General features: G+C 41.1%; 1 protein-coding gene across 2 annotated transcripts in view; it reads right to left on the bottom strand.

Moving 5' to 3' along the window:
• The window catches only part of LOC111862207 (myosin light chain kinase, smooth muscle), a 277919-nt gene that overhangs the window by 11157 nt on the left and 243371 nt on the right, over positions 1 to 23391 (bottom strand). For both annotated transcript variants that reach the window (XM_023847414.2, XM_023847415.2), the window contains 4 exons: positions 21401 to 21563; positions 7627 to 7789; positions 3488 to 3621; positions 177 to 477 (listed from right to left, as the gene is read on the bottom strand). In XM_023847414.2, the coding sequence (XP_023703182.1) occupies positions 177 to 477; positions 3488 to 3621; positions 7627 to 7789; positions 21401 to 21563 (761 nt within the window). The remainder of the gene's footprint in view (positions 1 to 176; positions 478 to 3487; positions 3622 to 7626; positions 7790 to 21400; positions 21564 to 23391) is intronic.

Below are 23391 nucleotides of genomic sequence, written 5' to 3'. Positions count from 1 at the left end.
ATTTGAATAAAATCTGTTCAAAGGTACAGGTACAGATAAATGGTCAGGGACAAGCAGAAAAATGGACAGCCATGACCTTGACATTAGGTGTTCTTTTATGTTGTAAGATACCTAAAAAGTCTAATATTAATCCTATAGTCACTGTACTTGTATTCTTGTGTAAAGTGTCAACTCACTATTCCATCACCATGACAACTTCTCTAGGGCTTTCAAAAGCTGCCGCCAGCTGCAGAAGTTTTGGATGCCGCAAGACATTCATTATATCAATTTCCTCCTGAACTTTTTCTCGGTCTTTGGTCTTTATGCAGCGAATAAACTTTGCAGCATACTTGTGTCCAGTGGCATGTTCCTGCACCTTATGAACCACTCCGTAGCGACCCTTTCCTAACTCCTCCAGTACTTCAAAATTGGCTTTGAACTCTTCAGCAGGTGCCACAGTCACTACTCGTGGCTCAAATGCAGGCAAGAAAGATTCCTCTGTGGACACACAATCATGTAGCGCATGTGAACAGCTGTCTTTGTCATACTGGTTTAATATTAACTGACAGATATAGATAACTTTCTTTTTAACATCCAACAGGATCTTAGACATTTCTGGCTGTGCCCACACAGGAAACAACAAAGTGACATGAATGTAGTAGGTTTCTGCTTCCTCCCAGACAGAATAATAATAAATGTAATGGGTGGCAGAGAGGACCTATAGCTTAATATGGACTGTGGATAAGTCCACACAAGGGCTGACAACTGAAAACTGAATTGTTCCTTTTGTTCTGCATCTGACAACACTGGTGAGCTTGTACTTTTGGATCACATGGCTACATGACTCATCAACAGTTTTGTATCAAACAATCATTGGGATTAAGTTTGTTTAATGACTGTAATAAAATTTCCTTTTGGTGCAGAGTTCTGTTTGTTTGTCTGAATCATGGGTGGTAAATTTTCAAAAGAAACAAAAACAAGTTCTCTTAAACTGAAGAAAAATTCCACAGATATTTTAAAAACATCACAATAAATTTATGAAAGGGTATAGATTGCAGGTCCTTCTCTGGGTTAGTCAGTTTCAAGGTAGATTGGATAGTGCTACACATGATGAAAGATCTGAATGCTGAAATAGTTACAGAAACTTGCAGATAGCAGATGAACTGAAAATGAAAAAGGCACTGTGGAAGTAATCTTGACTGAAGAATTAAATCTGATCATGAATGGGTACTGAAAAATCTCAGCAATGAGCAATGAATGAGAATTGAAATTTTCTCAGACCTTTCGGTAAGACTACTGGATAACCTACCCTCTTCAAAAAAGTACTGATCAGTGATGGGATTTGTATCTTCCAGTAAGACCGAGGAAAAAATATTCAGCCCTGAATGCAAAAATCCATAGTATATGAATATGGGGACACACACACACACACACACAAAACATCAAAATCATACCTAGAAATTTTGCTGATTTGATATCACAAAAAATTACCAATTTTTAACTTATTCTTACAAAACAAACCATCAACCAAGCATTTTTTTTGTAGGTTCAGCATCTTTCGGCAATGGATTACTTGAAAAAGGCAAAATGTTTGCTAGACTAGTGGATTCTGCATCACAACAATGCATTTGCCCACAGAGCAATTTCACTAAAGCAAAATATCCAAAATATAAATTCTAGTGCTGATTTGGCCTTGTGTGACTTTCTTTTCTGAAATCCAAAAGTCTTATCAAAAATGGCCTAGTTATGGATCACCTGAAGACAGAGACACATGACACAACACTACTGAAGGAGCTTTTAGCAATTAACTTCAGGAATGGCCATGCCATAGCTCAAGCGATTAGTCGCTGGCTTCCCACGGCGGTGGCCCGGGTTCGATCCCAGGTCTGGTCAAGTGGGAATTGTGGTGGACAAAGTGGCGTTGGGGCAGGTTTTCTAAGAGTACTTCGGTTTCCCCTGCCAATCTTCATTCCACTAACTGCTCCACAATCACCCTCACCTATCATCTGGGGCTGGTACAATAGGCCAGAAGTGGCTGCAGTACAAGGGACTTGGTCCCACCCCACTAGGGGGAGGGAACTACTTCAGGAACAATTTCAGGTATAGCAGAGACAATGGAATGGGTGTATAAAGTTTTGAAGCAAACAGTCTGAAGGTGATCAGACACATTAATATCTGAGACAATATATTTATTTTTCTGTAATCAGTCTGTTTGTCAGGTCTCATATAACTCACATTCATAAGGTTCTAACTATGACAGAAATGAAATGGGAAAGATATGCAGAAAATTTCCACTGAATCTAGATGGTCTCAAGCCAGAGACATTTGGTCTTAGAATTGAGTTCCTTAGTCACACCCACAAGGCCACTTGATACTATAAATGAATACTGGAATGTTATGGACTCTTCCCTGAGAAATTCACAGTATGGATGTTACTCTTCACAGTCCCTGTCGGTCCATGTCAGATTAGCTTTGAGTCTATTATAGCAATGATTTTTTGGAAGAAAGCAATTATGAAAAGAAATGTGGCAGTTCTATTAGGCACTAGTATGGAGGTCATCAAAGAGTAAATGTATTGAAAACTAATTATATGTTATGCCTCATCACCAGGCTACAGAACATAATCATATTACAAATACAGCTAACAAATCCTTAAAAACTGTAGCAGTGCTCAGATATTTAGGAAAGAGAGAAGTTAAGAGCTGATAATTCTTGCTGTCATTTAGTTCAGAATTTTCTTCTTCCTAAATAAACATGTACTAACAGATTTAAAAACTTATTTTGTACATGTGTGAACACTTGCTCCCCCACATTAAGGGAGGAATCTACATTGGGTGCCTGAGGAGCATACTTGCACCTAAGAAAGAGGAAGTAACAATCTGAAGAAATTACTTATGGGGAGCTCCATGATTTATTACCTTCATTAAATATCATCAGAATGACAAATCAGAATTAATGAGATGATCAAGTCATGTAGCACATGTGGGAAGGGCAGGAAATACATACAACATTTTGGTTAGAAATCCTGAAAGAATGGTGTATCTTGGAAGACCAAGGATAGATGGATCTTGAAGAAATAGTTTGGGAGGTTGAGGGCAGGAAACATGTAGCTCAAGATAGGGACTACTGGCAGGATCTTGTGAACATGGTAATGGACTTTTGGATTTGATAACAGGTGGGCAATTTCTTGATTAGTTGAAAGACTATTAGTTAAGGGTCTTTCCTTCACTGGGTGAGTATAGTAACAGAGTTAGCTGCCTCTTGTCAAATCTGATCATTTCCATGCAGACTGTGGAAGATATTTAATGTGAATTCCATACTGTACTCTTCAGCAAAGCTTTGAAAGCTGTGCACTGGTGTTCAAAATGCCTCTGTCCATATCACTTGTACAATCTTAAGATTTCTCTACCATGTGTTCTCTGAGTTTTTGTTTGCACTTCCAGACATTTGCATTAGCCTTACTATTAATAGAACCTGAAATTCTATATTCTGCTCTCAGAATACCTACCATCTGAACACAGCTGGAAAGGCTCTGATTCCATACTCGCCTCACTCAAACCATGGGCATTCTCTGCACGAACTCTGAACACATACTGCTCACCAGGAGTCAAACCAGGAACCACATATGACAAGGAATGACACCTGGAAAACAAATAATATTACATCCCTAATTACACCATAAGTTGTATATATTATATGCATACAGATGACCACTGTACTATCAAGAATGAAAGTTGGAATAAAAAGGAACCTCTTTTATTAAGAAAAGTTCTCTTGTCCAGCAACACAGATTGGAAAATAATGAAAAATAATTTAAGATTTGAAGGTTTTGTGGTGACTGAATGAACTGAAGTCTTCATGGGTGATCAACCATCTCAATGTGGAATAACATATTTACATGGTTGAATGCCCAAGAAGACTTCTTTGCATTACATGAAAATTACCTCTCACTACACAGAAACTGTGAAACTGATCATTGTGAAAACAAAAAGACAATATTAGAATATAACATCAAATAATCTGCTTGAATATTTATGTATTTCCATTCACATAATTCTGTTCCATATTATGTATTCTGGAATTCATTACAGAAGGAAGAAGTCAATCCTGTCAAGAGTGGGAAAGACTTGCGCAGAACAATAAAATATGTGCAGAATATTTCAAACAGAGTAGAGGTAAAAGGTCAGAATGAAAAAGGAAGGAAGGAAGAAAACAAACAAAAAAGAAAGACAGAAAAAGAAATGTCAACCTTAAGAGTAAAATACTGTTGGGTAACATATTTCTGATTCATGATTTGGGTCACACATACAAAAATACTTATGTTATGTACAGTGTAATACCATTATCTAGAAGTCAGCATCTGTAATGGAAACCCATTCAAGAAGACAAAATATTCACATCCAATGGGGAGGGACATAATATAACATAAGGGCTTTCCAATTCATTGTAATATTTAAATTCCAATATTTCACTGCTTGTGAGTAACAAAAAATAAGATAATAGCAAAAATTAATATTTTGCATTATGAATATAAGAGTAGACCTCCTGTTATCAGTTATATTAGTAATGACTATGGACCGGATTTTAATGCAAATGCATATTTCTTTCTTGCAACCAGAAAGTATGCTCGTTTGGATATATGTATGAATTACTTCATTTCTTAAATTTTGGACATGGTTCGATGGTGGATATAAATGCGTATTTTGCCTGTTTTATGAATAAGCAACATATTTTCGAAGATCTCTATTTATACTGCATATTTCCTTTTTAAAATATTTATCATATATATTTTTTAATTTTATGTTCAAATTTTCTATCATGGTCGTGTGTATACAATTTTTCTTTTCCGTATTAGAATATGTTGCATAGTTGACTCAACATTTCGTCATGATTCATGTTTCTGATGCAATACCCAGGACAGGACTTCCCTGATCCCTCTACTCGTAACTTGCCTCATCCGCGTACCCTCAAAGTGGCCGCGAAGAGATTAGTCGGAAGCGTTCACATGTAGCCGCTATCAACGTAATACTATTCAACCGATAAGGGACTTCACTTATTTATTTCCGAAGTCTCCATGAGGTTCGTTACGCTTCTTCATTTGAAGCTGGGGGCCATTCACACTAGTGGTGACTAGTCTGTAGTCAAGTATGTTTAGCTTTCTGTAGTCATGGCGAAAGTGAAAGTAAGTCAGAAAACTAAATTACAGCTGTATCAGTGGGAGTTTGATGGAGAGATGATAAGTACGGATAACAAAATTCTTTATTGTCGAGTGTGTGAGAAAACTGTTGCTTGTGAAAAACGCTTTCAAGTGCTTCAGCACTTGAACACTAATATACACAAACAGACTATTAAAATTAAATCCACAAAAAGTGCTCCTGTTCAAAAATTGCTTAGTGAATTTTCTAATTAGTTTTNGTGGCCGCGAAGAGATTAGTCGGAAGCGTTCACATGTAGCCGCTATCAACGTAATACTATTCAACCGATAAGGGACTTCACTTATTTATTTCCGAAGTCTCCATGAGGTTCGTTACGCTTCTTCATTTGAAGCTGGGGGCCATTCACACTAGTGGTGACTAGTCTGTAGTCAAGTATGTTTAGCTTTCTGTAGTCATGGCGAAAGTGAAAGTAAGTCAGAAAACTAAATTACAGCTGTATCAGTGGGAGTTTGATGGAGAGATGATAAGTACGGATAACAAAATTCTTTATTGTCGAGTGTGTGAGAAAACTGTTGCTTGTGAAAAACGCTTTCAAGTGCTTCAGCACTTGAACACTAATATACACAAACAGACTATTAAAATTAAATCCACAAAAAGTGCTCCTGTTCAAAAATTGCTTAGTGAATTTTCTAATTAGTTTTTCAGAGTTTTCCTTTGATTTATGCGAAGCCTTTTTAGCGGCAGATATTCCGCTGTGGAAACCAACCAGTCCTACTCTGAGAAACTTCATAGAGAAATATACACAGTGCAAAGTGCCAGGTGAATCTACTGTGCACAAAAATTACGTGAAGCAGTGTTACGATCTTACAATTGAAAGCATTAGAGATAAGATTCAAGATAATTTTGTGTGGGTATTATCGACGAAACACAAGATTGTGAGGGACGGTTTATTGCAAATTGTATAGTTGGATCCCTTAGTAAGAATGAACAATCTACCCCATATCTTCTTGTGGTAGAGAAATTTTAAACCACAAATAGCTCCGCAGTTTCTGAATTTTTATCAATTCCATGAATTTACTATGGCCGAATGGCATTCAGTATGAGCGAGTATTGCTCTTTGTGACTGATGCCGCAAGTTATATGATGAAAGCCGGTACTGCTCTTAAAGTTATATTTCCATATATGACACGTTTGACTTGCCTTGCCCATGGGTTGCACTGTGTTGCAGAAACAATTCGTGCAAATTTTCTGCTTGTTGACAAGTTGTCTTCTGTGAAGAAGGTATTTGTTAAAGTGCCATACAGAAAAGAAGCCTTTAAAGCAGTAGCACCGAGCGTTCCACTTCTGACAGAACCAATTGTAATGCGCTGGGATACATGGATGTGCACAGCAAGTTATTATACCGAACATTTACAAACAGTTAGAAATGTCGTGAATACATTTGATCCCAAAAGCACAGAATCAATTCAAATTGCTCAAGATGTACTAAAAAACGCAGAACAAGAAACTAATCTTTCCTCACTGGAGGCAAGCAATAGCAATACTACTTTGTATCAGATGTTAAGTGTGTTCAAAACCACTGTTTCCAAATTGAATTCGGTTCCTGGAAGAGTTGGTGAAGTAGTAAAGGAAAAGGTACAGAGCATTCTTTCAAAAAATCCAACATATGAACAAATTTGTGAAATTGAAGAAATTTTAGTTGGTAAACGTACTGAACTGCCAGGTAAAAAATCACTAACAGTGGAGCAAATAGCGGTTTTTGTACATGCGCCCCTAAGTTCCTGTGAGGTGGAAAGTTTTTCCCGCTATAAGGACATCTTACAAGACAACAGGAGGTGACTAAATATGGAAAACCTAAAACAATTAGTAATGGTAAACTGCAACAGAAGAGAAGTTGAAAGTTCAGAGAGCTAAATGTGAGTACCATTGGCTTTTTAAATTTGTAACGAAATATGTTGGCTTTGTTGCATGATTTCTATTTAAGTATAGCTTTTCGTTGCAAGTGAATCATTCGGTGATTACATAAAATGAACTTAAATATTGATTTGTTGGTCTTAAAATATTGTAAAATTAATTTTAATATTTGGTATAAATTTTTATGTGCATATTTCGGAAGTTTTTCATGCATAAATGCATACATATTTAAGGGATTATTAGGGCATAAACATCCGGTCCCTAGTAATGACAAATTTACCTAGAACTAGCAACAAACAAAATGTTACTACACACTCATTTTTAAATATTACTTATCTTCTGTGATGCTGACAGATAAAATAACACTGCAATCATTATGACTAAATTGTTTTAAAAAAATTAGGAACGTTAGCTTTTTCACGTGTATTAGAAATGAAGAGAGATGCTGTGGTCCTACACTTGGGTCCCCTCTTAATGTAACATTCTTCTGTGTTTTACAGTCACATAACCTGAGATATATATGACGCATTATTACTTTACAAGTTGATTACCACTTGCCCTGTTATCCTGTACCTACCTGTCTGTCACTACCTGCCATTCTGTGTCCTGTTTCCTCCTCATTTCTACACAGTAGCCTGTCACCATACAGCCTCCATCATATGGGGCACTGCACCACACCACAGTCACAGAGCTGCCACTACCAGACACTGAGGGTTTGCCTGCTGGAGGATCTGCAGGACCTAACAAACAATCATATTACATGAGATGAAAATAACTCTGGAAGTCCACTTTCATTACAAAGCAGATTACAATTACTGATATTTAACCAGAATTATAATATCTTTGCTACAAAATGATATAGTTACTAGCATAAACCCAATTTAAATATCAATGGGGAATTGCTGAAAACATACTTCATCAAAAACACTTGATCTCAGTACCTTGGAAAAGTTTTGGAAAGACTGTTACAATCATAAAAGACACTAAACATGACAACATAACAACATGCTGGTCCTATCTAGACAAAATGTTTTCACCAAGACTTGTTTATAAAAAGAAAATTCATTAGAAGAACCGACCTCTCTTTTTCTTCAACTGGCAATGTAGCATCACAGTGGGAATTACCTAGTTTGTCACTACACAGAGATAGACTCTCAGTCACAGCTTGACCTACTGTAACACTCAGTAGTTGAGTGGTTTCTCCTTCATTGACAAAACAAATATTGACAAACACCATAAATTTCATTAATAGTTATTATTTCCATATTATCACCATTATACACTCCATTTTTCACCCTTGTATGTTCTAATCTTCCCTCATATTAATACACAGCCATACAATATTCTGAATGACGTCAGATACTACTGGAAGAAATATTTCCCATTCATCCTATGCATACTGCACCCCTCTCTCTCTTGTCACATTTACTGACCATCATTCTCCAGCTGTGCACCATGGCTTTGAAGTAAACAATTCCCGTTTCTACTACAGTTTCCACATATGACTCCTCCACTAATCCACTCTTATATACACATTAAATCATCATTTCACCAAATATGCATGCTATTAGCAATGTCACTGCCACCTGGCAGTGGTATGGGAATCATACAAGTATTTGGAGGTTACATGTAACAAACTTCCAAGCAAATAACTCGGCACTACAATAAAAGAAATTATGCACAGAAACAGAACACTGCAGCACATAATTTTTATGGTAATGTATGCAAGTAACATCATTAAAGAGATGGAATTTCATTTGTTCCGGGCACATGAAAAACTGCTACTGCCCCCTCCCCCTTTCAAACTTGTGTCTTTCAGTTAACCATGGCTTCAGTAAGGTTGTGGTTACAGCTCACATAAACAACAACACAGCAGAAGGGCACAGAAATTACTGGGCTTCCACTGGAGCACTACGTGGATGTACACAGTGATCATTCGCTATCCTCATCAAGCATTGTAAACATAGGCATTATTTCTCCATGAACACATGTGCTGAAAGCCTGTAAAAATTGCAGGGCATGAACACAGAGATAGCAAATGTCCCTGCTGATGAAAGGAGTGATTTTTAATGCTATGGACCCTTAAATCCAAAGCTGATGGCAACCCTAGGGAAAAGAGGTTTTGTGTTACGTATGATCTCATTGGACAATATTTAATACGGGCTTTACAATGTAGACTTCTGTTAACATTCTAAACTATTAGTTTATTCGCCTTACTTTGTGAGGTACATTACATATCTTTTGTCCATTATTCATATCTTCAGGGTCCCTTACAGCAACTTTTCCAGTCTAAAAGCCCCTTGCTCATTTCGTGAAGACAGGCAGCTCGGTGGCTAAGTGTCTGGGGGAAGGAGGGAAGGAAGCAATCACTTCAGCGAAGTGACTCTTAAATGGTGATAATTAACCCCAAATGGGCCTGTTTAATGTGCTATCTTCAGACCAAGGCTCCCAGTTTTATTAACGTTATTTTATTTAACATATTTCCAAAATCAACTTTAATACGGGCTGCAAAAAAAAAAGAAGATCTGCGGTCGATATTACCCACTTGTCAGAAAGATGGGTAGTACAGAACAGTTATTTAATGTTAGGATACTTGATTCAAATGCATTCCTAGTAACCACCCTAACAATTAAAGCCGTACCATCAGTTTAAGTGGCCGCGCACCTCAGTTTGCACTATCGAACTGGCCATTTACCGAATTCTGTAGTTGAGTGGTTAGTAGCCGCCTCGTTCCATGTTCGATTCCTGACCCGAAGACAGCTATCCTGAGATTTTCGTATTTGCACAATGTTCCTGCTGATAAGTTCTGTGATAGTATCGCTTACGCCCAGTTTTCTCCCACTGATAGTTGACAGTCATCTCACGCCACGCCATTTGTCGCTAGCAACCTATGCAACTAAGAAACCATCGTTATATGAAACAAGAAACAACGAGAGAAGTTGTTTATTTCGCAGTTAGTTTGTAATAATGTTATGATTGTAGGTACTATTCTACAAACCAGTGGGGGGAGACTGTGCGTTGTACAGTAGCAAGCGGCTGTCAAGCTGTGAGTTATATTGTGACATGATGCCTGAACGCCGGAAGTGTGCAGCAAGAGAAGCACAGCAGAGCCGTCCGCTGCTACACAACGGCTGGCTAGAGCACGTTTCCGCTGCAATGCATAAGCTTATATAAATCAAAGACAAGATTCGGAGACAACGCGCTCATGAAGAGCAGTAATGTAACCCTTAAGCGGCCTCCGTAATCTAGGGGTAACGTTCCCACCTCATGGCTCAAGGTACGCGCGTTCAAACCCGGCGGAGGTCGTGGAATTTTTATGGGCGGAAAAATTCAGGGAGCAAGTCCTCCGGGAGGGACTTTAAGCCGTGGGTCCCGTGTCGTAGATTTACGGCACGTAAAAGATCCTCATGTCTCTAGGAGACCTCTGAGCAAAATTAGGCAAAGTTTCCCGCCCAAGTAGTTTCCAATGCCTCCGGTACATGGGGAAGTATCGGGTACCACTGCCAGCCTCGCTGGCTGAACGGGGCTGATAGCGAGCACCAGTATCGGAAGGGTATGGCGACTGGTAGAATATCAAAGGGGGACGTACAATAGACTATTAGTCGCGGTGCATGGGGAAACCCACCCCCTCCAATAATAATAATAATAATATAATGATAATAATGTAACCCTTGGAGGCGGTGATGTCTATTAGGTTCTCCGTCATTTATAAAAGGTCAAGCATTCGTCTGTATTTGAGGAGACAGCATATACTAAAGACAGACCCGTCCTCTCGTCAGAGAGGGCGCCCACAAAAACAAGACCGTAACTGTCAAATAATAAAGATCTGGTCGCAAGCCCCGGATGGGTGCTTTAAGCCAAGAGAGACTGGCCGACTGTCGTAAAACGAGACTCAGACTCAGACAGTATTTGAGGATTCAACAGCTGAAGTGTTAACCGACGAAGATTCGTTAGTAAGCAACGACTAAGCAAGCATACGCTGAAGACGCTGAAGATTTTTTATTTTATGTGTTACAGTTACAATAATCTTTAGAGTGGCATAATTATTTGCAGTTACGACTTGTGAGTATCCAATAAATCTCTTCATCATATCCATAACCCATCATTATTAGTCACGCTAACCAGTAATTTCGAGACAGTATGATTAGATTTCTCTCGCGGGTTTCAGAATTTTTTAACATAATCCCTTGAAAGACACTCTTTTCAGATGGCTGTTTCGTTTTAGGAATGCCTGGCTGTGCTTTTCAAACAGAAAACACCGAGCATCAGATTTTGCACACACAAACGGGAGACTTTGTTTTCAAGGGATTCAACGCATTCAAGCGACAGACGAAAAAAAGTGGAATTGTAGCTCTTTATTTCCGAGGGCGACAAACTTACATCCATCAGACGTCATGTACTGATTTTAGTATAGTGTGAGTTCCTCTAATCAGGCGTCCAAATTTTCCTCTGTGCCTGAAAAGTGAACGGATTTTCGTCCGCTTGACTGCCTTCATATTTAAATAACACCGAGGCAGACAGCTACTCTTGCAAACACTAGAACTACAGGACCTACTTGTTTTACTTTACTGTCATCTTAGACGTTTCGATTGTTAACTGTCCTTGGGAACATTTCAGAAAGTCCTGATTGCCTCTCAGTTTAAATATTACAGAAGTTGACCACTAACGCTGAAACGAGTTATTTTCCCTCTACTAGTATGAATAGGTACACGTACATCACATATAATGACGTGGCACATTTTCACTCTATTTGAATGTCCAAATTACAAACGTTCGTCTTCCCAAGTTAAGTGTTATGAAAGGAATTTTCGGCACGCCCTTCTACTTGTAGAAGTAGTGGGGTGTTCACACACCTGGAGTAGGTGTGTCAAATAGCAATGAGAGTTACGTATCCAACCGAAAGAGTCGTGTATTTTTTACGGGAATCTGTTCATATGCTCTGCCAGAAATAATGCAACCCCTAACAGCGTTCCTGCTGCCAGCAGAACATACGAGTACGCCGGTCAGGGCAGCCGAGCGATCTAAGGCATGTACTGTCTTCGCTCGCTCTGAAGCCGGGATCGTGGGTTCTAATCCCATACAAGGCATGGATGTTTGGATGTGTTTATTCTGTCTCTGTGTTGTCCTGTGTTTAGGTAGAGGCCTTGCGACGAGCTGATCACTCGTTTAAGGAATTCTACTGTCTGCAAAATGACCAAAATAAAAATAAACAACCTCAGGACCGTAGGTTATAACAGGAATGGATGAAGTAAGTAGCTCTGAAGTCGTTTTCGCTTCCTGCATCTGAAACATTGATGAACTTCTTAAATTACTTCCTCAGTGCTCACTTTCAGTGCGTAAAATAGACCTACATGTTGTATACAAAACTTGAGAGGGCTACTCCAGTCAACAACATGAAAGATAGAAGACTGGATTTCGATTCCTGTAAAGAATTAAAATATTATTCACGGGCTTAACTCGTGCAGAATTAATGTAAACACCCAGTAAGAATCTGACGCCATATTACACGGAAGACTTGTGTCATACGGTAGGTTCTCTTCCTCTTTCTCCACAGTTTCATGAACTGCAAGACGTCATCAGGTTCACCGTTCCCTCAGCCGTCGTTCACGGATTTCGGTGACCTTTCTACCAGACGGAAATATTTCGTAATTGAATGGCGAAGCATTCACATTTTTCTTCGCTGGTAGCTGTCACATTGTGCACCACTTCTGTTGTCACTATAGCCCCTTCGCTACTTTGCTTGCAGTTATAAGGTCAGAAAGATGACGGCATCCTCATGTTCCTGTGTCTCTTCAGCCCCAGTAACTGCTAAACACGCTGTGTGAAGATAATTACTTCAGTTGCGTGTAAAACAACGAAGAATAAGCGCGCAAAATCCATAGCATATGCTGTTGGGTTGATATACAGCAGTTTGGGAACACAGTTCAAATGTTCTGCTAGAGACTAGCATCCGCATTCTATTTTACTTCTAGGAAACATGGCTGCCAACTGCGGTTATGTAACGCCAAGACTTCTTACGTTTATATACGCCGAGGCATTTAAGTTAGGAGCAATATAAGAAGGAAATTAAAAATAAGAAATCCGTGAGGAATCGATAAGCTTGCATGCAAACCACCCAAAACTGCAACCTGACTACAAAACTTATACTGCTGTCATAGAACCAGAAAAGGCGATCAGTGAGAGACTAGCGATACATAGAAACTTCACTTGTAGTGTGACCTTCAGTTAAAATAGTTTTACGTGTAATAACTCATTCTTTTATCAAACCTGCATACCATCTTCTTCGGTAAATACCAAGGGGCCGCATTTGGGCCCCGCCAACCTTGATACATTCTTTCTTAAGCTGCTTCTTCCTAGCACATCCGGAGAGGTTAAATATAGTGGCCTGAGGCGGGCAGATCATGGTGAGTAGAAATGGGGTTGGAAGGAGATGGTCATGATACGTTTGAAGGTTCTCTCGGTCAGCATATCGGGTCTTCCGGTCGATAATCGAACTGGGCACTTCTCGAATACAAGTCATGTTATTTTATCGCTTTGCTAACTTGTCCCATAAAGTGAACTTCGTGCGAAGACAAGATTACACGGAATCATCAGACAAATTCTGCAACAGAACTACGCGCAATTTTTCGCGAGTACGGTTTTTGTTTCAGACGCAACCGCCACGTAAAACGATGCGTCTAGGCAGTTTGATCCTTGGAAACTGCTAAACTGAAAGAAGGAAATTTATTTTGTTGAAGAAGAAATCACAAGCCTCTACTGCAACCGTCTCCAGTTAAGCTCCATAAACATTCAACTCGCTCTGCTTACTGCAACTGAGCGATCACCAGAAGCAATTGTGCCGAGTTACCACTATTACACAAAATAATATATATAGTAATATATTTAATGTAAACTAATTACGTCAGTCAACAAGAATATGGTAATATAAAAGAAAACTAAACTGTTAACGTAACTGATATTTTGATTCCAAATCTGGGCATAACATTTTGTATTACGTACCAGTTTCATGTATTGAAAGTTTCTTTTTGTCACTTTCGTATTTTGTTATTATTGTTATCATTTCTGTCAATCATAATATGAGTATCTGATGCATCATTAATGAAGATACATTCATTCTCATTTAAATAACTCCATTACTTCAACTGGAGCAATAAGCAGTATGTACGTTCACACGTTTAGCAAACGAAAGCATGCATATAAAAATATGACTGCTTTGTGTGCTACAATTTTCACCTGTGATCAGCATGTCCTACGCAGTTAAAAAAGGTTTCGCTTACATATTATGGGAAAATGTGAGAGTACGTTATACTGGGTTATTTATATGCTTATTAGAATATTTACTTCGTTTTTAAATAACCTATAAAGTTTACACTCACTGAGTGTAACAATAAGAAACACTCAGGTACGTAATTCTCATCTTCAATATTTATTCCAGGAATATTATTACGCTGCGTTTTCCGCTAAGGCAAGAAGGCTGGGACAGTACCCGGTAACAGATCCCAATCACTTCCCGCTACACAGAAATTTAAGTAACTATTAACCGCTACAAATTAGACAGAACCTTGTCACGTACTATGTTGTTGGAATTATCCAAATTTCATGACAAAAAATATTGACTTTCAGCATTCTAGAAAGTTGACGGGATGACACCAGTGTTCGAAGTGAATAACCGTGTTCACAGTTTCTTCTTTTCCTAAGTTTAAACCCGTTTCTATGTATCAGTGTTTCTGTGGAGGCCCCGAGTTCGATTCCCGGCATTACAAGAATTTTCTCTTCTCCAAAGCGCCTCTAAAGCCCACTCATTGTCCTACCCGTTGGGTACCGGGGGCTCTAGTACCGAGGTCAAGAATTATGGAGCTATCCCTCCACTCCCCCATGCCTTCATAGCATAGTGCTTAACTATTAATCATAGGGATAACTTTTACACAGATGCTTGAATTTTTAAAAATTAGCTCGAAGCCCAGTAGGGTCAAGAATTTTCTCTTCTCCACGTCGTCCAGACCGACTCTGGGGTCCACCCAACCCCCTATCCAATGTGTACCGCTGGCTCTTTCCCAGGGGATAAAACGGCCAGGGCGGGAAGCTGACCACTAACCTCCAGCTAGTGCATAGGTCAAGAAAATATGGACTTATACATCCCCTCCCCCATACGCGTAAAGTCTCTTACTTTGAGAGAAGACCGCAGATTACAAGTATCTGAAAGCAAAAGGCTTAGGAAAATATTTGGGCATATGAAGGACAAAGCAGACGAGTAATTTCTGATACTGAATAAACGGAACTAAGAGAGTTGCACCAGTCTTCCAGTATATGGTCAGATACAGGAGACTGCGCCAGGCTGGGAACGTGATACACAGGCAAACAGAATTTTGGTGGGCAAACCTCTTAGAAAACTTCCATTTGGAAGACCATGAAGGGGATGATAATACGATATTAAAATGGATCCCAGAGAGACTGGCTGTGAGCACGGAGTTATACATATGAGACCAACGAGCCCTGCTGTTCTCAGTGGTGAACGTGGGAGTTTTTCTATTAGTTTCAGTTTCATGATATTTCTGTGTGAGTAAGGTATCATAATCAAGGTTAAACAACTCTACGACGATGTTTGCAGATTTCTGCCTAACTTCAGGGGAGATGTCTTAAAACGCTTTTCACGTGTTAACGATTTACCATCAACTGTAAACTGTGGAGGAAATACGGAGCCAGTAAAGGCCCAGTCGTGACAGTTGATACAGGTACACGATCAGCTATATGCCTGTAGATTTAGGTTTCTCTTATACTGCATGACCTTGAAATACATAAACTGTCGATAAACTCCAAATGAGTAGGCCTTACATATATTTCACAATTACGTCCTCCTGTATATAACCTCAGGAGTCTTTATGCTCACTTGTTGCAGATAGAATTCAATTGTTATAACGTCCATTACACTGCTCACCTATTTTTTTTATTGCCAGTGGGGTGGGACTAAGTCCCTTGTACTGCGGCCACTTCTCGCCTATTGTACCAGCCCCAGATGATAGGTGAGGGTGATTGTGGAGCAATTGGTGGAATGAAGATTGACAGGGGAAACCGAAGTACTTGGAGAAAACCTGCCCCAGCGCCACTTTGTCCACCACAAATCCCACTTGACCAGACCCGGGATAGAACCCGGAAAGCCAGCGACTAACCGCTTGAGCTATGGCGCGGCCCACTGCTCACCTAAATTTACAATGTGCACAGCCAAAAAAATCTTTCTTGCCACTTGTTAAATATTCACTGCACATAAAAATAGTAATAAAACTTGTATCTGAATAAGGTCCATATTTTATGTCAGAGCCGATGACAGTGGCCTCGCGGTCTAAGGCATGAACCGTCTGCGATCGCTCGAACGCTCGGATCGTGAGGTCGAATCCCACTCGAGGCACGGATGTCTCTGTGCGTTTATTCTGTGTTTAGGCAGCGGACTTCCAACTAGATGATCTTCCGTCCAAGGAGTCCTACCAACTGTGTATAGGATTAAGAAACTGATAAAGCGGCCAAGGTCCACATGGGCTGTAGAGCCATAGATAGATAGTTTATGTCATAAGCCGGTTCTTTGTATGATAAGCCATGTTCAGCGACATTTCTAGACAGAGCTGCCATGAACTCGTGCGTATGGTGATTTAACACTGAAGCAGACGACTTTAGTGCAACGGTTCCTACACAGCCAGGCTCAACCCCGAAAGCCGAAGTTACCGGTCGGTCGGGCCGACTTGAAGAAAGGAGCGTCCGCTTCTCATTTCATTCCGCGCTAGCAAAGAAGCCCACTGCACTGAGGAAACAGACATTTAATTCAACAGACATTATTAATGTATATGGGAGACGAGTAATTATTTTCACTTGGGGGGGGGGCAGAAGGGACGATGTAGAAGCGCTTACTCTCCAGGCGTCTCACTAAGAGAATTATTCATTCGAACGTTTTATTTCATCTACAAGCTGTAAACTATTCGCACCAATTTAGCACATTTTTACACGCAAACAAGAACACATAAGCGTAATTAGTTCGAACATGCATATCCTTGACTCTGACTCATGTCCTTGAGACGCTGAGATAGACTTCAAACGAAGTCCGAAGTGGCCGCACTCAGTTTCATTATATACAGTTGCGGTTCTAATCAAAGAAAATCAGTAGCAAATGTGCGCTCGAGGGCAGTGTTTCTCAGCTGCTGGGTCGCGTTCTACGGATGTGACTTAACAGTTGGCTGGATCGGACGAGAACCCTCGAAAATGACAGCTTATATTAATAACACAATATTAAAAGTACGCAGTCGTAATAATCGACCTCTTCGAAGTGGAGAAACGTTTATTTTCCAAGGGTGGGAATAGGCCTCTTGACAAAATGACTGGTGGGACGCAAGAAGCAAAACGTTGAGACTGGTTGTACTTCACTCACTCGTGGAGCTGGGCCCTTACTGAGAAGCCGCCAATTGTGCAGCTACTCAAAATCTTCCCAGCATTTTATGGAACCCGAAGGTTCATTACCGTGTTCACAAGAGCCCTCCACTGGTCCATATCCTGAGCCAGATCTATCCAATCCATCCCATCCCATCCTATCTGTCTAAGATTCATTTTAAAATTGTCCACGCACCTACGCCTTGGTCTTCCCTGTGGTCTCTTTCCTCCTGGCTTTCCCACCAATATCCTATATGCATTCCTCCTCTCCGCCATTCATGCTACATGCCCCGCCCATCTCATCCTCCTTGACTTGATCATTCTAATTACACTTGGAGAAGAGTACAAGTTATGAAGCTCCTCATTATGCAGCCCTCTCCAACCTCCTGTAACTTCATCCCTCTTCGGTCCAAATATTCTCCTCAACACCCTGTTCTCAAACACCCTCAGTCTGGTTGTACTTGGAAATCCAAAATTTGCGTTTTCGTCGCCATGTGCGCTTCTCTTTGTTTGCTGTGCCTACAGAACACCCTCCATATTGCATATAAGAAAATAACAGCTGACAGCCGCGTTAATATGCCCGACGACCGGATTTTCGAGGGCACTTCCAGCCCACTTGCCGCAGTTTTTAAAAAATTCCGTGGCTTCAGTCCGCAAGCGAACTATACCGATCGAGCAACCGCCGCTTGTCGGCTTGTCTTCATTCCACCAATTGCACCACAATCACCCTCACCTATCATCTGGGGCTGGTACAATAGGCCAGGAGTGGCCGCAGTACCAGGGACTTAGTCCCACCCCACTAGCAATAACAAAATGCACTGAAACTGTAATTTAGTTGCAATAGCAAGAGCTTATTAACAGACTCTTTCTTACCTGTAGATTGACAAGCAGCGTTCATTTCGCACAGACGAAATTAATTTACTTTGTAACAATGGTTCTTTGAAATTTGGGATGGCGAAGAGATTCTCACGCGAGCAGAAGCTCTGAGTTCGCTTGTCTAGCTCTGACTGACGCACTTCCCGTCCGATCCACCTTCAGTAAAACCGCGTGTTCCGGAACTACGTCATTGCTGTTTACAAAAAAAAAAAGCTTGGGCATGCGTTTCTAAGTTATTACTCATTTAATACTGACGTGTAGAGTCAATGACTTGCGTGTCAGCGTGGTGAAACAGTGTACTGCACATCTGAGAATGTCAAACCTTATTTGTTCATGCTGTTTAAATGACTGGATTCGTAAACACAATTAATCCTACATTACATGAAAAGCAGCCTTTATGAAGAAATCTGTGGTCCCAGTTAAACAAATAATAAGAATGGAGAAGTACATTTAAGCAGCACAATTTATAAATTGGACGTAAGTTCCGTGACTAAGTACTTAGTGAGAAAAACTTAAGTGCTTTAAGCATTCATATAAGCTCAAAATAGTATTTACTATTTTCTACAGAATATTAAAATTAAATTTTAGCGTACGTACACGTTGGAGAGCCTGGATAGCTCAGTCGGTATAAAGACTGGCTACGGGCTGGACGACAGAGAGGTCGGAGTTCGAGTCCCGGTGAGGGAAAGAATTTTCTCTCCTCCACTTCGTCCAGACCGGCTCTGGGGTCCACCCAACATCCTATCCAGTTGGTATCGAGGGTTCTTTCCCTTGGGGTAAAGTGGCAGGGGCGTGAAGCTGACCACTCACTTCCAGCTAGTGCCGCGGTCAAGAAAATGTGGACCAATATATCCACTCCCCATAAGCATTCATGGCGTAGTGCTTACTTAAGCACAGGGACAACTTTACCTTTTTATATACATGTTGAGTATAAATCCAGAAAGGAAATGTGTTATGATTATTTGATTAATTATTAACAAAAAGAAGAGACTTCGGTAATCTTCGCATGTGTTCGGAAGACCACAGTTGGCTGCTGCATGTACAAGATAGCGTAACGAAATCATTTTTCATTATCTCGAAAAGAGCAAGACTTAGGGTAAAGTTGTCCTGGGCATAAAACGTGTGTTTTAGGACCCTCTACAGCTTTTGTTCGAAATATTTTTGCTCCGACAAATATTTATGGACTTTTACTCGAAATAGGCATCGAAACATGTGCAGATTTTCGTTAAGTGTCCGGTATTTTTGTGCGATTTGATCAAAATTGTAAAATTTTGACAGAGTTCGGGGAAACTCGCCAATACAAATTTTTATGGAAATTCGTTAAGCATCTCTCGGGTATATACGGACAAATGGGCGACAGCCGATTACTTCATTGGAAGAGTGAACAATTTTATCAACTGATCTGTATACAGCGCAGGCTCGACTTGATTTACGAGTCCTGTATCGGCTATGCACAAGGTTTTCATGCTCAGGAACATAGAGTATTTAGGCACTGCTTTCCCTCAGGTCTGCATGAGTGATTCGTCAACTCAGAAATTTGTCGGAGGAAGAAGCATTATATCACGATTATGCTGGACGCTACCCGCTGCCTAAGGCAGTACACAGCCTTCCGGGCGTTTACTCAACTCTCCTCTTTACGTTCATATTGTTTATGGCCTATTAACCGATGCTGTTATTAGTTTAGACTATATAACATCAGGAGCCGGTCACGGTAGCAGAGCGGTCTAAGGCATGCACTTCCTTCGTTCGCTCGGAAGCCGGGATCGTGGGTTCGAATCCCACCAAGGTCATGGATATTTAGTGTTTGTGTGTGTGCGTGCGCGTTTTTCTGTGTTTATGTACAGGTAAAGACCTTGCGACGAGCTGATCACCTGACCTACGAGTCCTACCGAATGCCTTTGGATCTACTCGCAGTAAGCCGATAATGGAGGTAGCCAAGGCCCAAAATTGGAGCTGTAGCGCCAAAGGAAAGAGAATATAACATCAATATTCGTATATAGGACGATTTGTGAATAACGAACGGAAAAGGATGAGGTTGGCAGTGATTCTGGCCTAATGAGGTAGGCCTACTCTCCCACCGACCTAAACGACTGAATAAAAAACCACGGAAAGCATCAACCAGAGTAATTAGTATGCCGGCCCAGATGTGTACCGGCACCTTCTGAAAGCATGTCAGAAGCGTTACCGCTTACGCCACCTAACTCGATCCGCCTCCAGGTGATTCGTTGTCATCACACAAACAGGCTATTGTCACCTCTATTTTAAGCTTACTAGCGAGGCCAGTCGCTGGCTTCTCACTGCCGCGGCCCGGGACAGATTTTGTGGGATTTGTGGAGGACAAAGTGGCACTGGGGTAGGTTTCCTTCGAGTACTTCGGTTTCCCCTGGCATTTCACATTTCACATTTCACCAATTGTTCCACAATCATCACCACCTGGGGCTGGTACAATAGGCCAAACAGTGGCCGCAGTACCAAGTAGACTCAGCCTCACCCCATGAGAGAAAAACATTACTAGAGATGGGTGGGATCAAACCCCAGTGCCAATGGACAAAAGGCCGCCTCGGTAGTCTAAGGCGCGTCCACATTACTCGTGCTCGTGCTCGCCAGGCTTGTCCTCGTCGGGAGACTCGTCTGGCTTTTACTTGTGTTCGTAAATCTTCGTCCACACTACTTCAGCTGCTCGCCGGGCTTCAGCGCGTGAGGATCCGTATATTTACTCGTAGTGTGTGTAGGCTGTAGTTTTTAAATTATAAATTTAAAATTTTCTTGTCTCGTGACTTGTCATATCGTCCACATTACTTGCGAGCATAGCGAGTCACACGAGCACGAGTAATGTGGACGCACCTTTACAGGTAGAGAATGGCGAAATATTCGGCCATGACTCAGCGTACTAACCTCTTATATTATCTTGATTCACGTTCATTCTTATATAATACTATTTGCGTGTTTTCCAGAAGCGAACTGACAGCATATATCGGCATTAAGCGTAATGTAATTTGTTAGTTATTCTTACATGTCTTCCTCAACGCATTGGGGCCCTGCCTCAAAAGCATGTCCAGACGTACCTTCCACAGCGACCGAGGCGAAGTGACAGTCTGCCCCCAGGTTGTTCTCCACGCTCACCACGTACTTCCCGCTGTCGTCCGCGGTGATGTTCTCAATGACAAGGCACGCCACTCCGTCCTCTGCCGTGATGGTCACCCGGCCGCCAGAACTCAGCTCGTGGCCCTGTGGGTAAAACATTCATGTAGACGAGGCTATCTCACAGTTCTATACGTGCTGCGGCTCCATATCTCACGTTCTGGTCCGATATTGTGCAAGTTCCTTGGTTCTGTAAGCTCCAACGAACAGTCGACAGAACAGTTATGGAACTAGTCAATAACAAATCTAGCCAACCCAGGGAGAGCTAAATCCAGTATCCACGTCCAACCGTTTCTAACATTAATTTCTCTTCTACGTCAAAAGTTATAAAAAGGGTAAAGTTGTCCCTGTGCTTAACTAATAAAATACTATACCATGAAGGCGTATGGGGGAATGGATGTATATATCCATGTATTCTTGACCTCGACACTAGTTAAGAGTTGAGTGGTCAGCTTCGAGCCTAGGCCGCTTTACCACCCTCCCCGGGAAGGAGCCCCTTCCGCGAGTCGAATTCCGACCCCTTGGTCGTCCACTCCGTAGCCAGTCGTACCGACCGTAATATTCCCTTCTGCGTCTAGACCTACAAAATGGCGTTTACTCGTGAGGTTTTATTTCGTGTCTTTCATTTTTCTAATACTTCATCTGCAAGCAAAACTGTTATTCTCAAGTGCCATTAATTTCACTCCCTTGATCGGGAGGAGGGCGGGATGCTACACCCGTCTAAAGCAGCTGAGGAAGAGGCTCGGGGCAACGTCACACAACAAGGGCAGCGTAAAACGAGGAAATGATCTTGTTCCCTTGTTTCCTCTCGCTCCTTTCTTTTGGCAGGATCCTCAAGTCAGGATATTCGAGCATACAGAAAATGAAATGTCCTAGCAAATATTGGTAGAAATAAATAGTTATAAACAACGTAATTTAGAATTTACGAGTTTAACAGAAAACTCTTTTCAGTCTGAGAAGACAGCAGTCTTCTGGGATTTGGCACCGTGTATATGTGGTGTTAACCGACGTTTCGGAGGAACGTATCGCCTCCATCTTCAGGGTAGAAGAAAACATATAAGAAATCTGCAAGCGAAGAGACCGTGAGAACCGGTAAAAGCAGACGTTCCTCCGAAACGTCGGTTAACACCACATATACACGGTGCCAAATCCCAGAAGACTGCTGTCTTCATAGTCACCGCCGTGAAAGCCTCAAATCTTACATCTTTTCAGTCTGCTTGAGATTTTTCGTCGCTTTACTCAGTTTCTCCCAGCGGAGACGGAAATAGGTTAGACCGCTCACAAATCAATTCCTTCCATGTAACAATACAGACTCTCATTCTAGTCTAAATAAATTTTACAGCTGCGGGAATTAAATCACCAACAAATTTACACATGAAATTTGCCGAATCGAAGAACGAAGTCAATACTGCCACGTATTCGGGGTTGGCGTGACTAATAATAATGGGTTCTGGATTTGATGAGTGGATTTATTGGCACTTCTTTGCAAATACGTGTACAATCAGTTATGGCAGTTCACAATCAGTGACTGCCTACGACTCGCTCCATTCCTTACTGGACTACGAGTGACTGACCTGGTTCTGATTTACGAGTCGGCCACTTCTTCAGCTTCCGTTGTCCGCCGGTTAACACTCCACAGCTGTCACTCAACTATTGAACTGCCTTCTGAATTCTCTTACGAATGAATCTCTTGAATTCACGAATGAACTATCTTTTATAACTATGGAAGGACCAAATAGAGGCCGGCCAGTTCGCCTTTTGGTTTCCTGATTCGTTGCAGCGGAAACTAGAGTTCCGTTGCCTAGCAAATGGACTTCCGCTTCTGTTGCTATTCTGTATCCGTGGGAACCTTTGTTGAATATTTGTTGACACGAGAACGTGCTTACAGAGCCGTTGCCTAGCATATGGTCATATA

Source organism: Cryptotermes secundus, unplaced genomic scaffold (genome assembly GCF_002891405.2).
Source record: "Cryptotermes secundus unplaced genomic scaffold, Csec_1.0 scaffold1304, whole genome shotgun sequence".
Taxonomy (NCBI): domain Eukaryota; kingdom Metazoa; phylum Arthropoda; class Insecta; order Blattodea; family Kalotermitidae; genus Cryptotermes; species Cryptotermes secundus.
The sequence above is the reverse complement of the archived record's forward strand: the minus strand, read 5'-3'. Positions and strand labels throughout refer to the sequence as shown.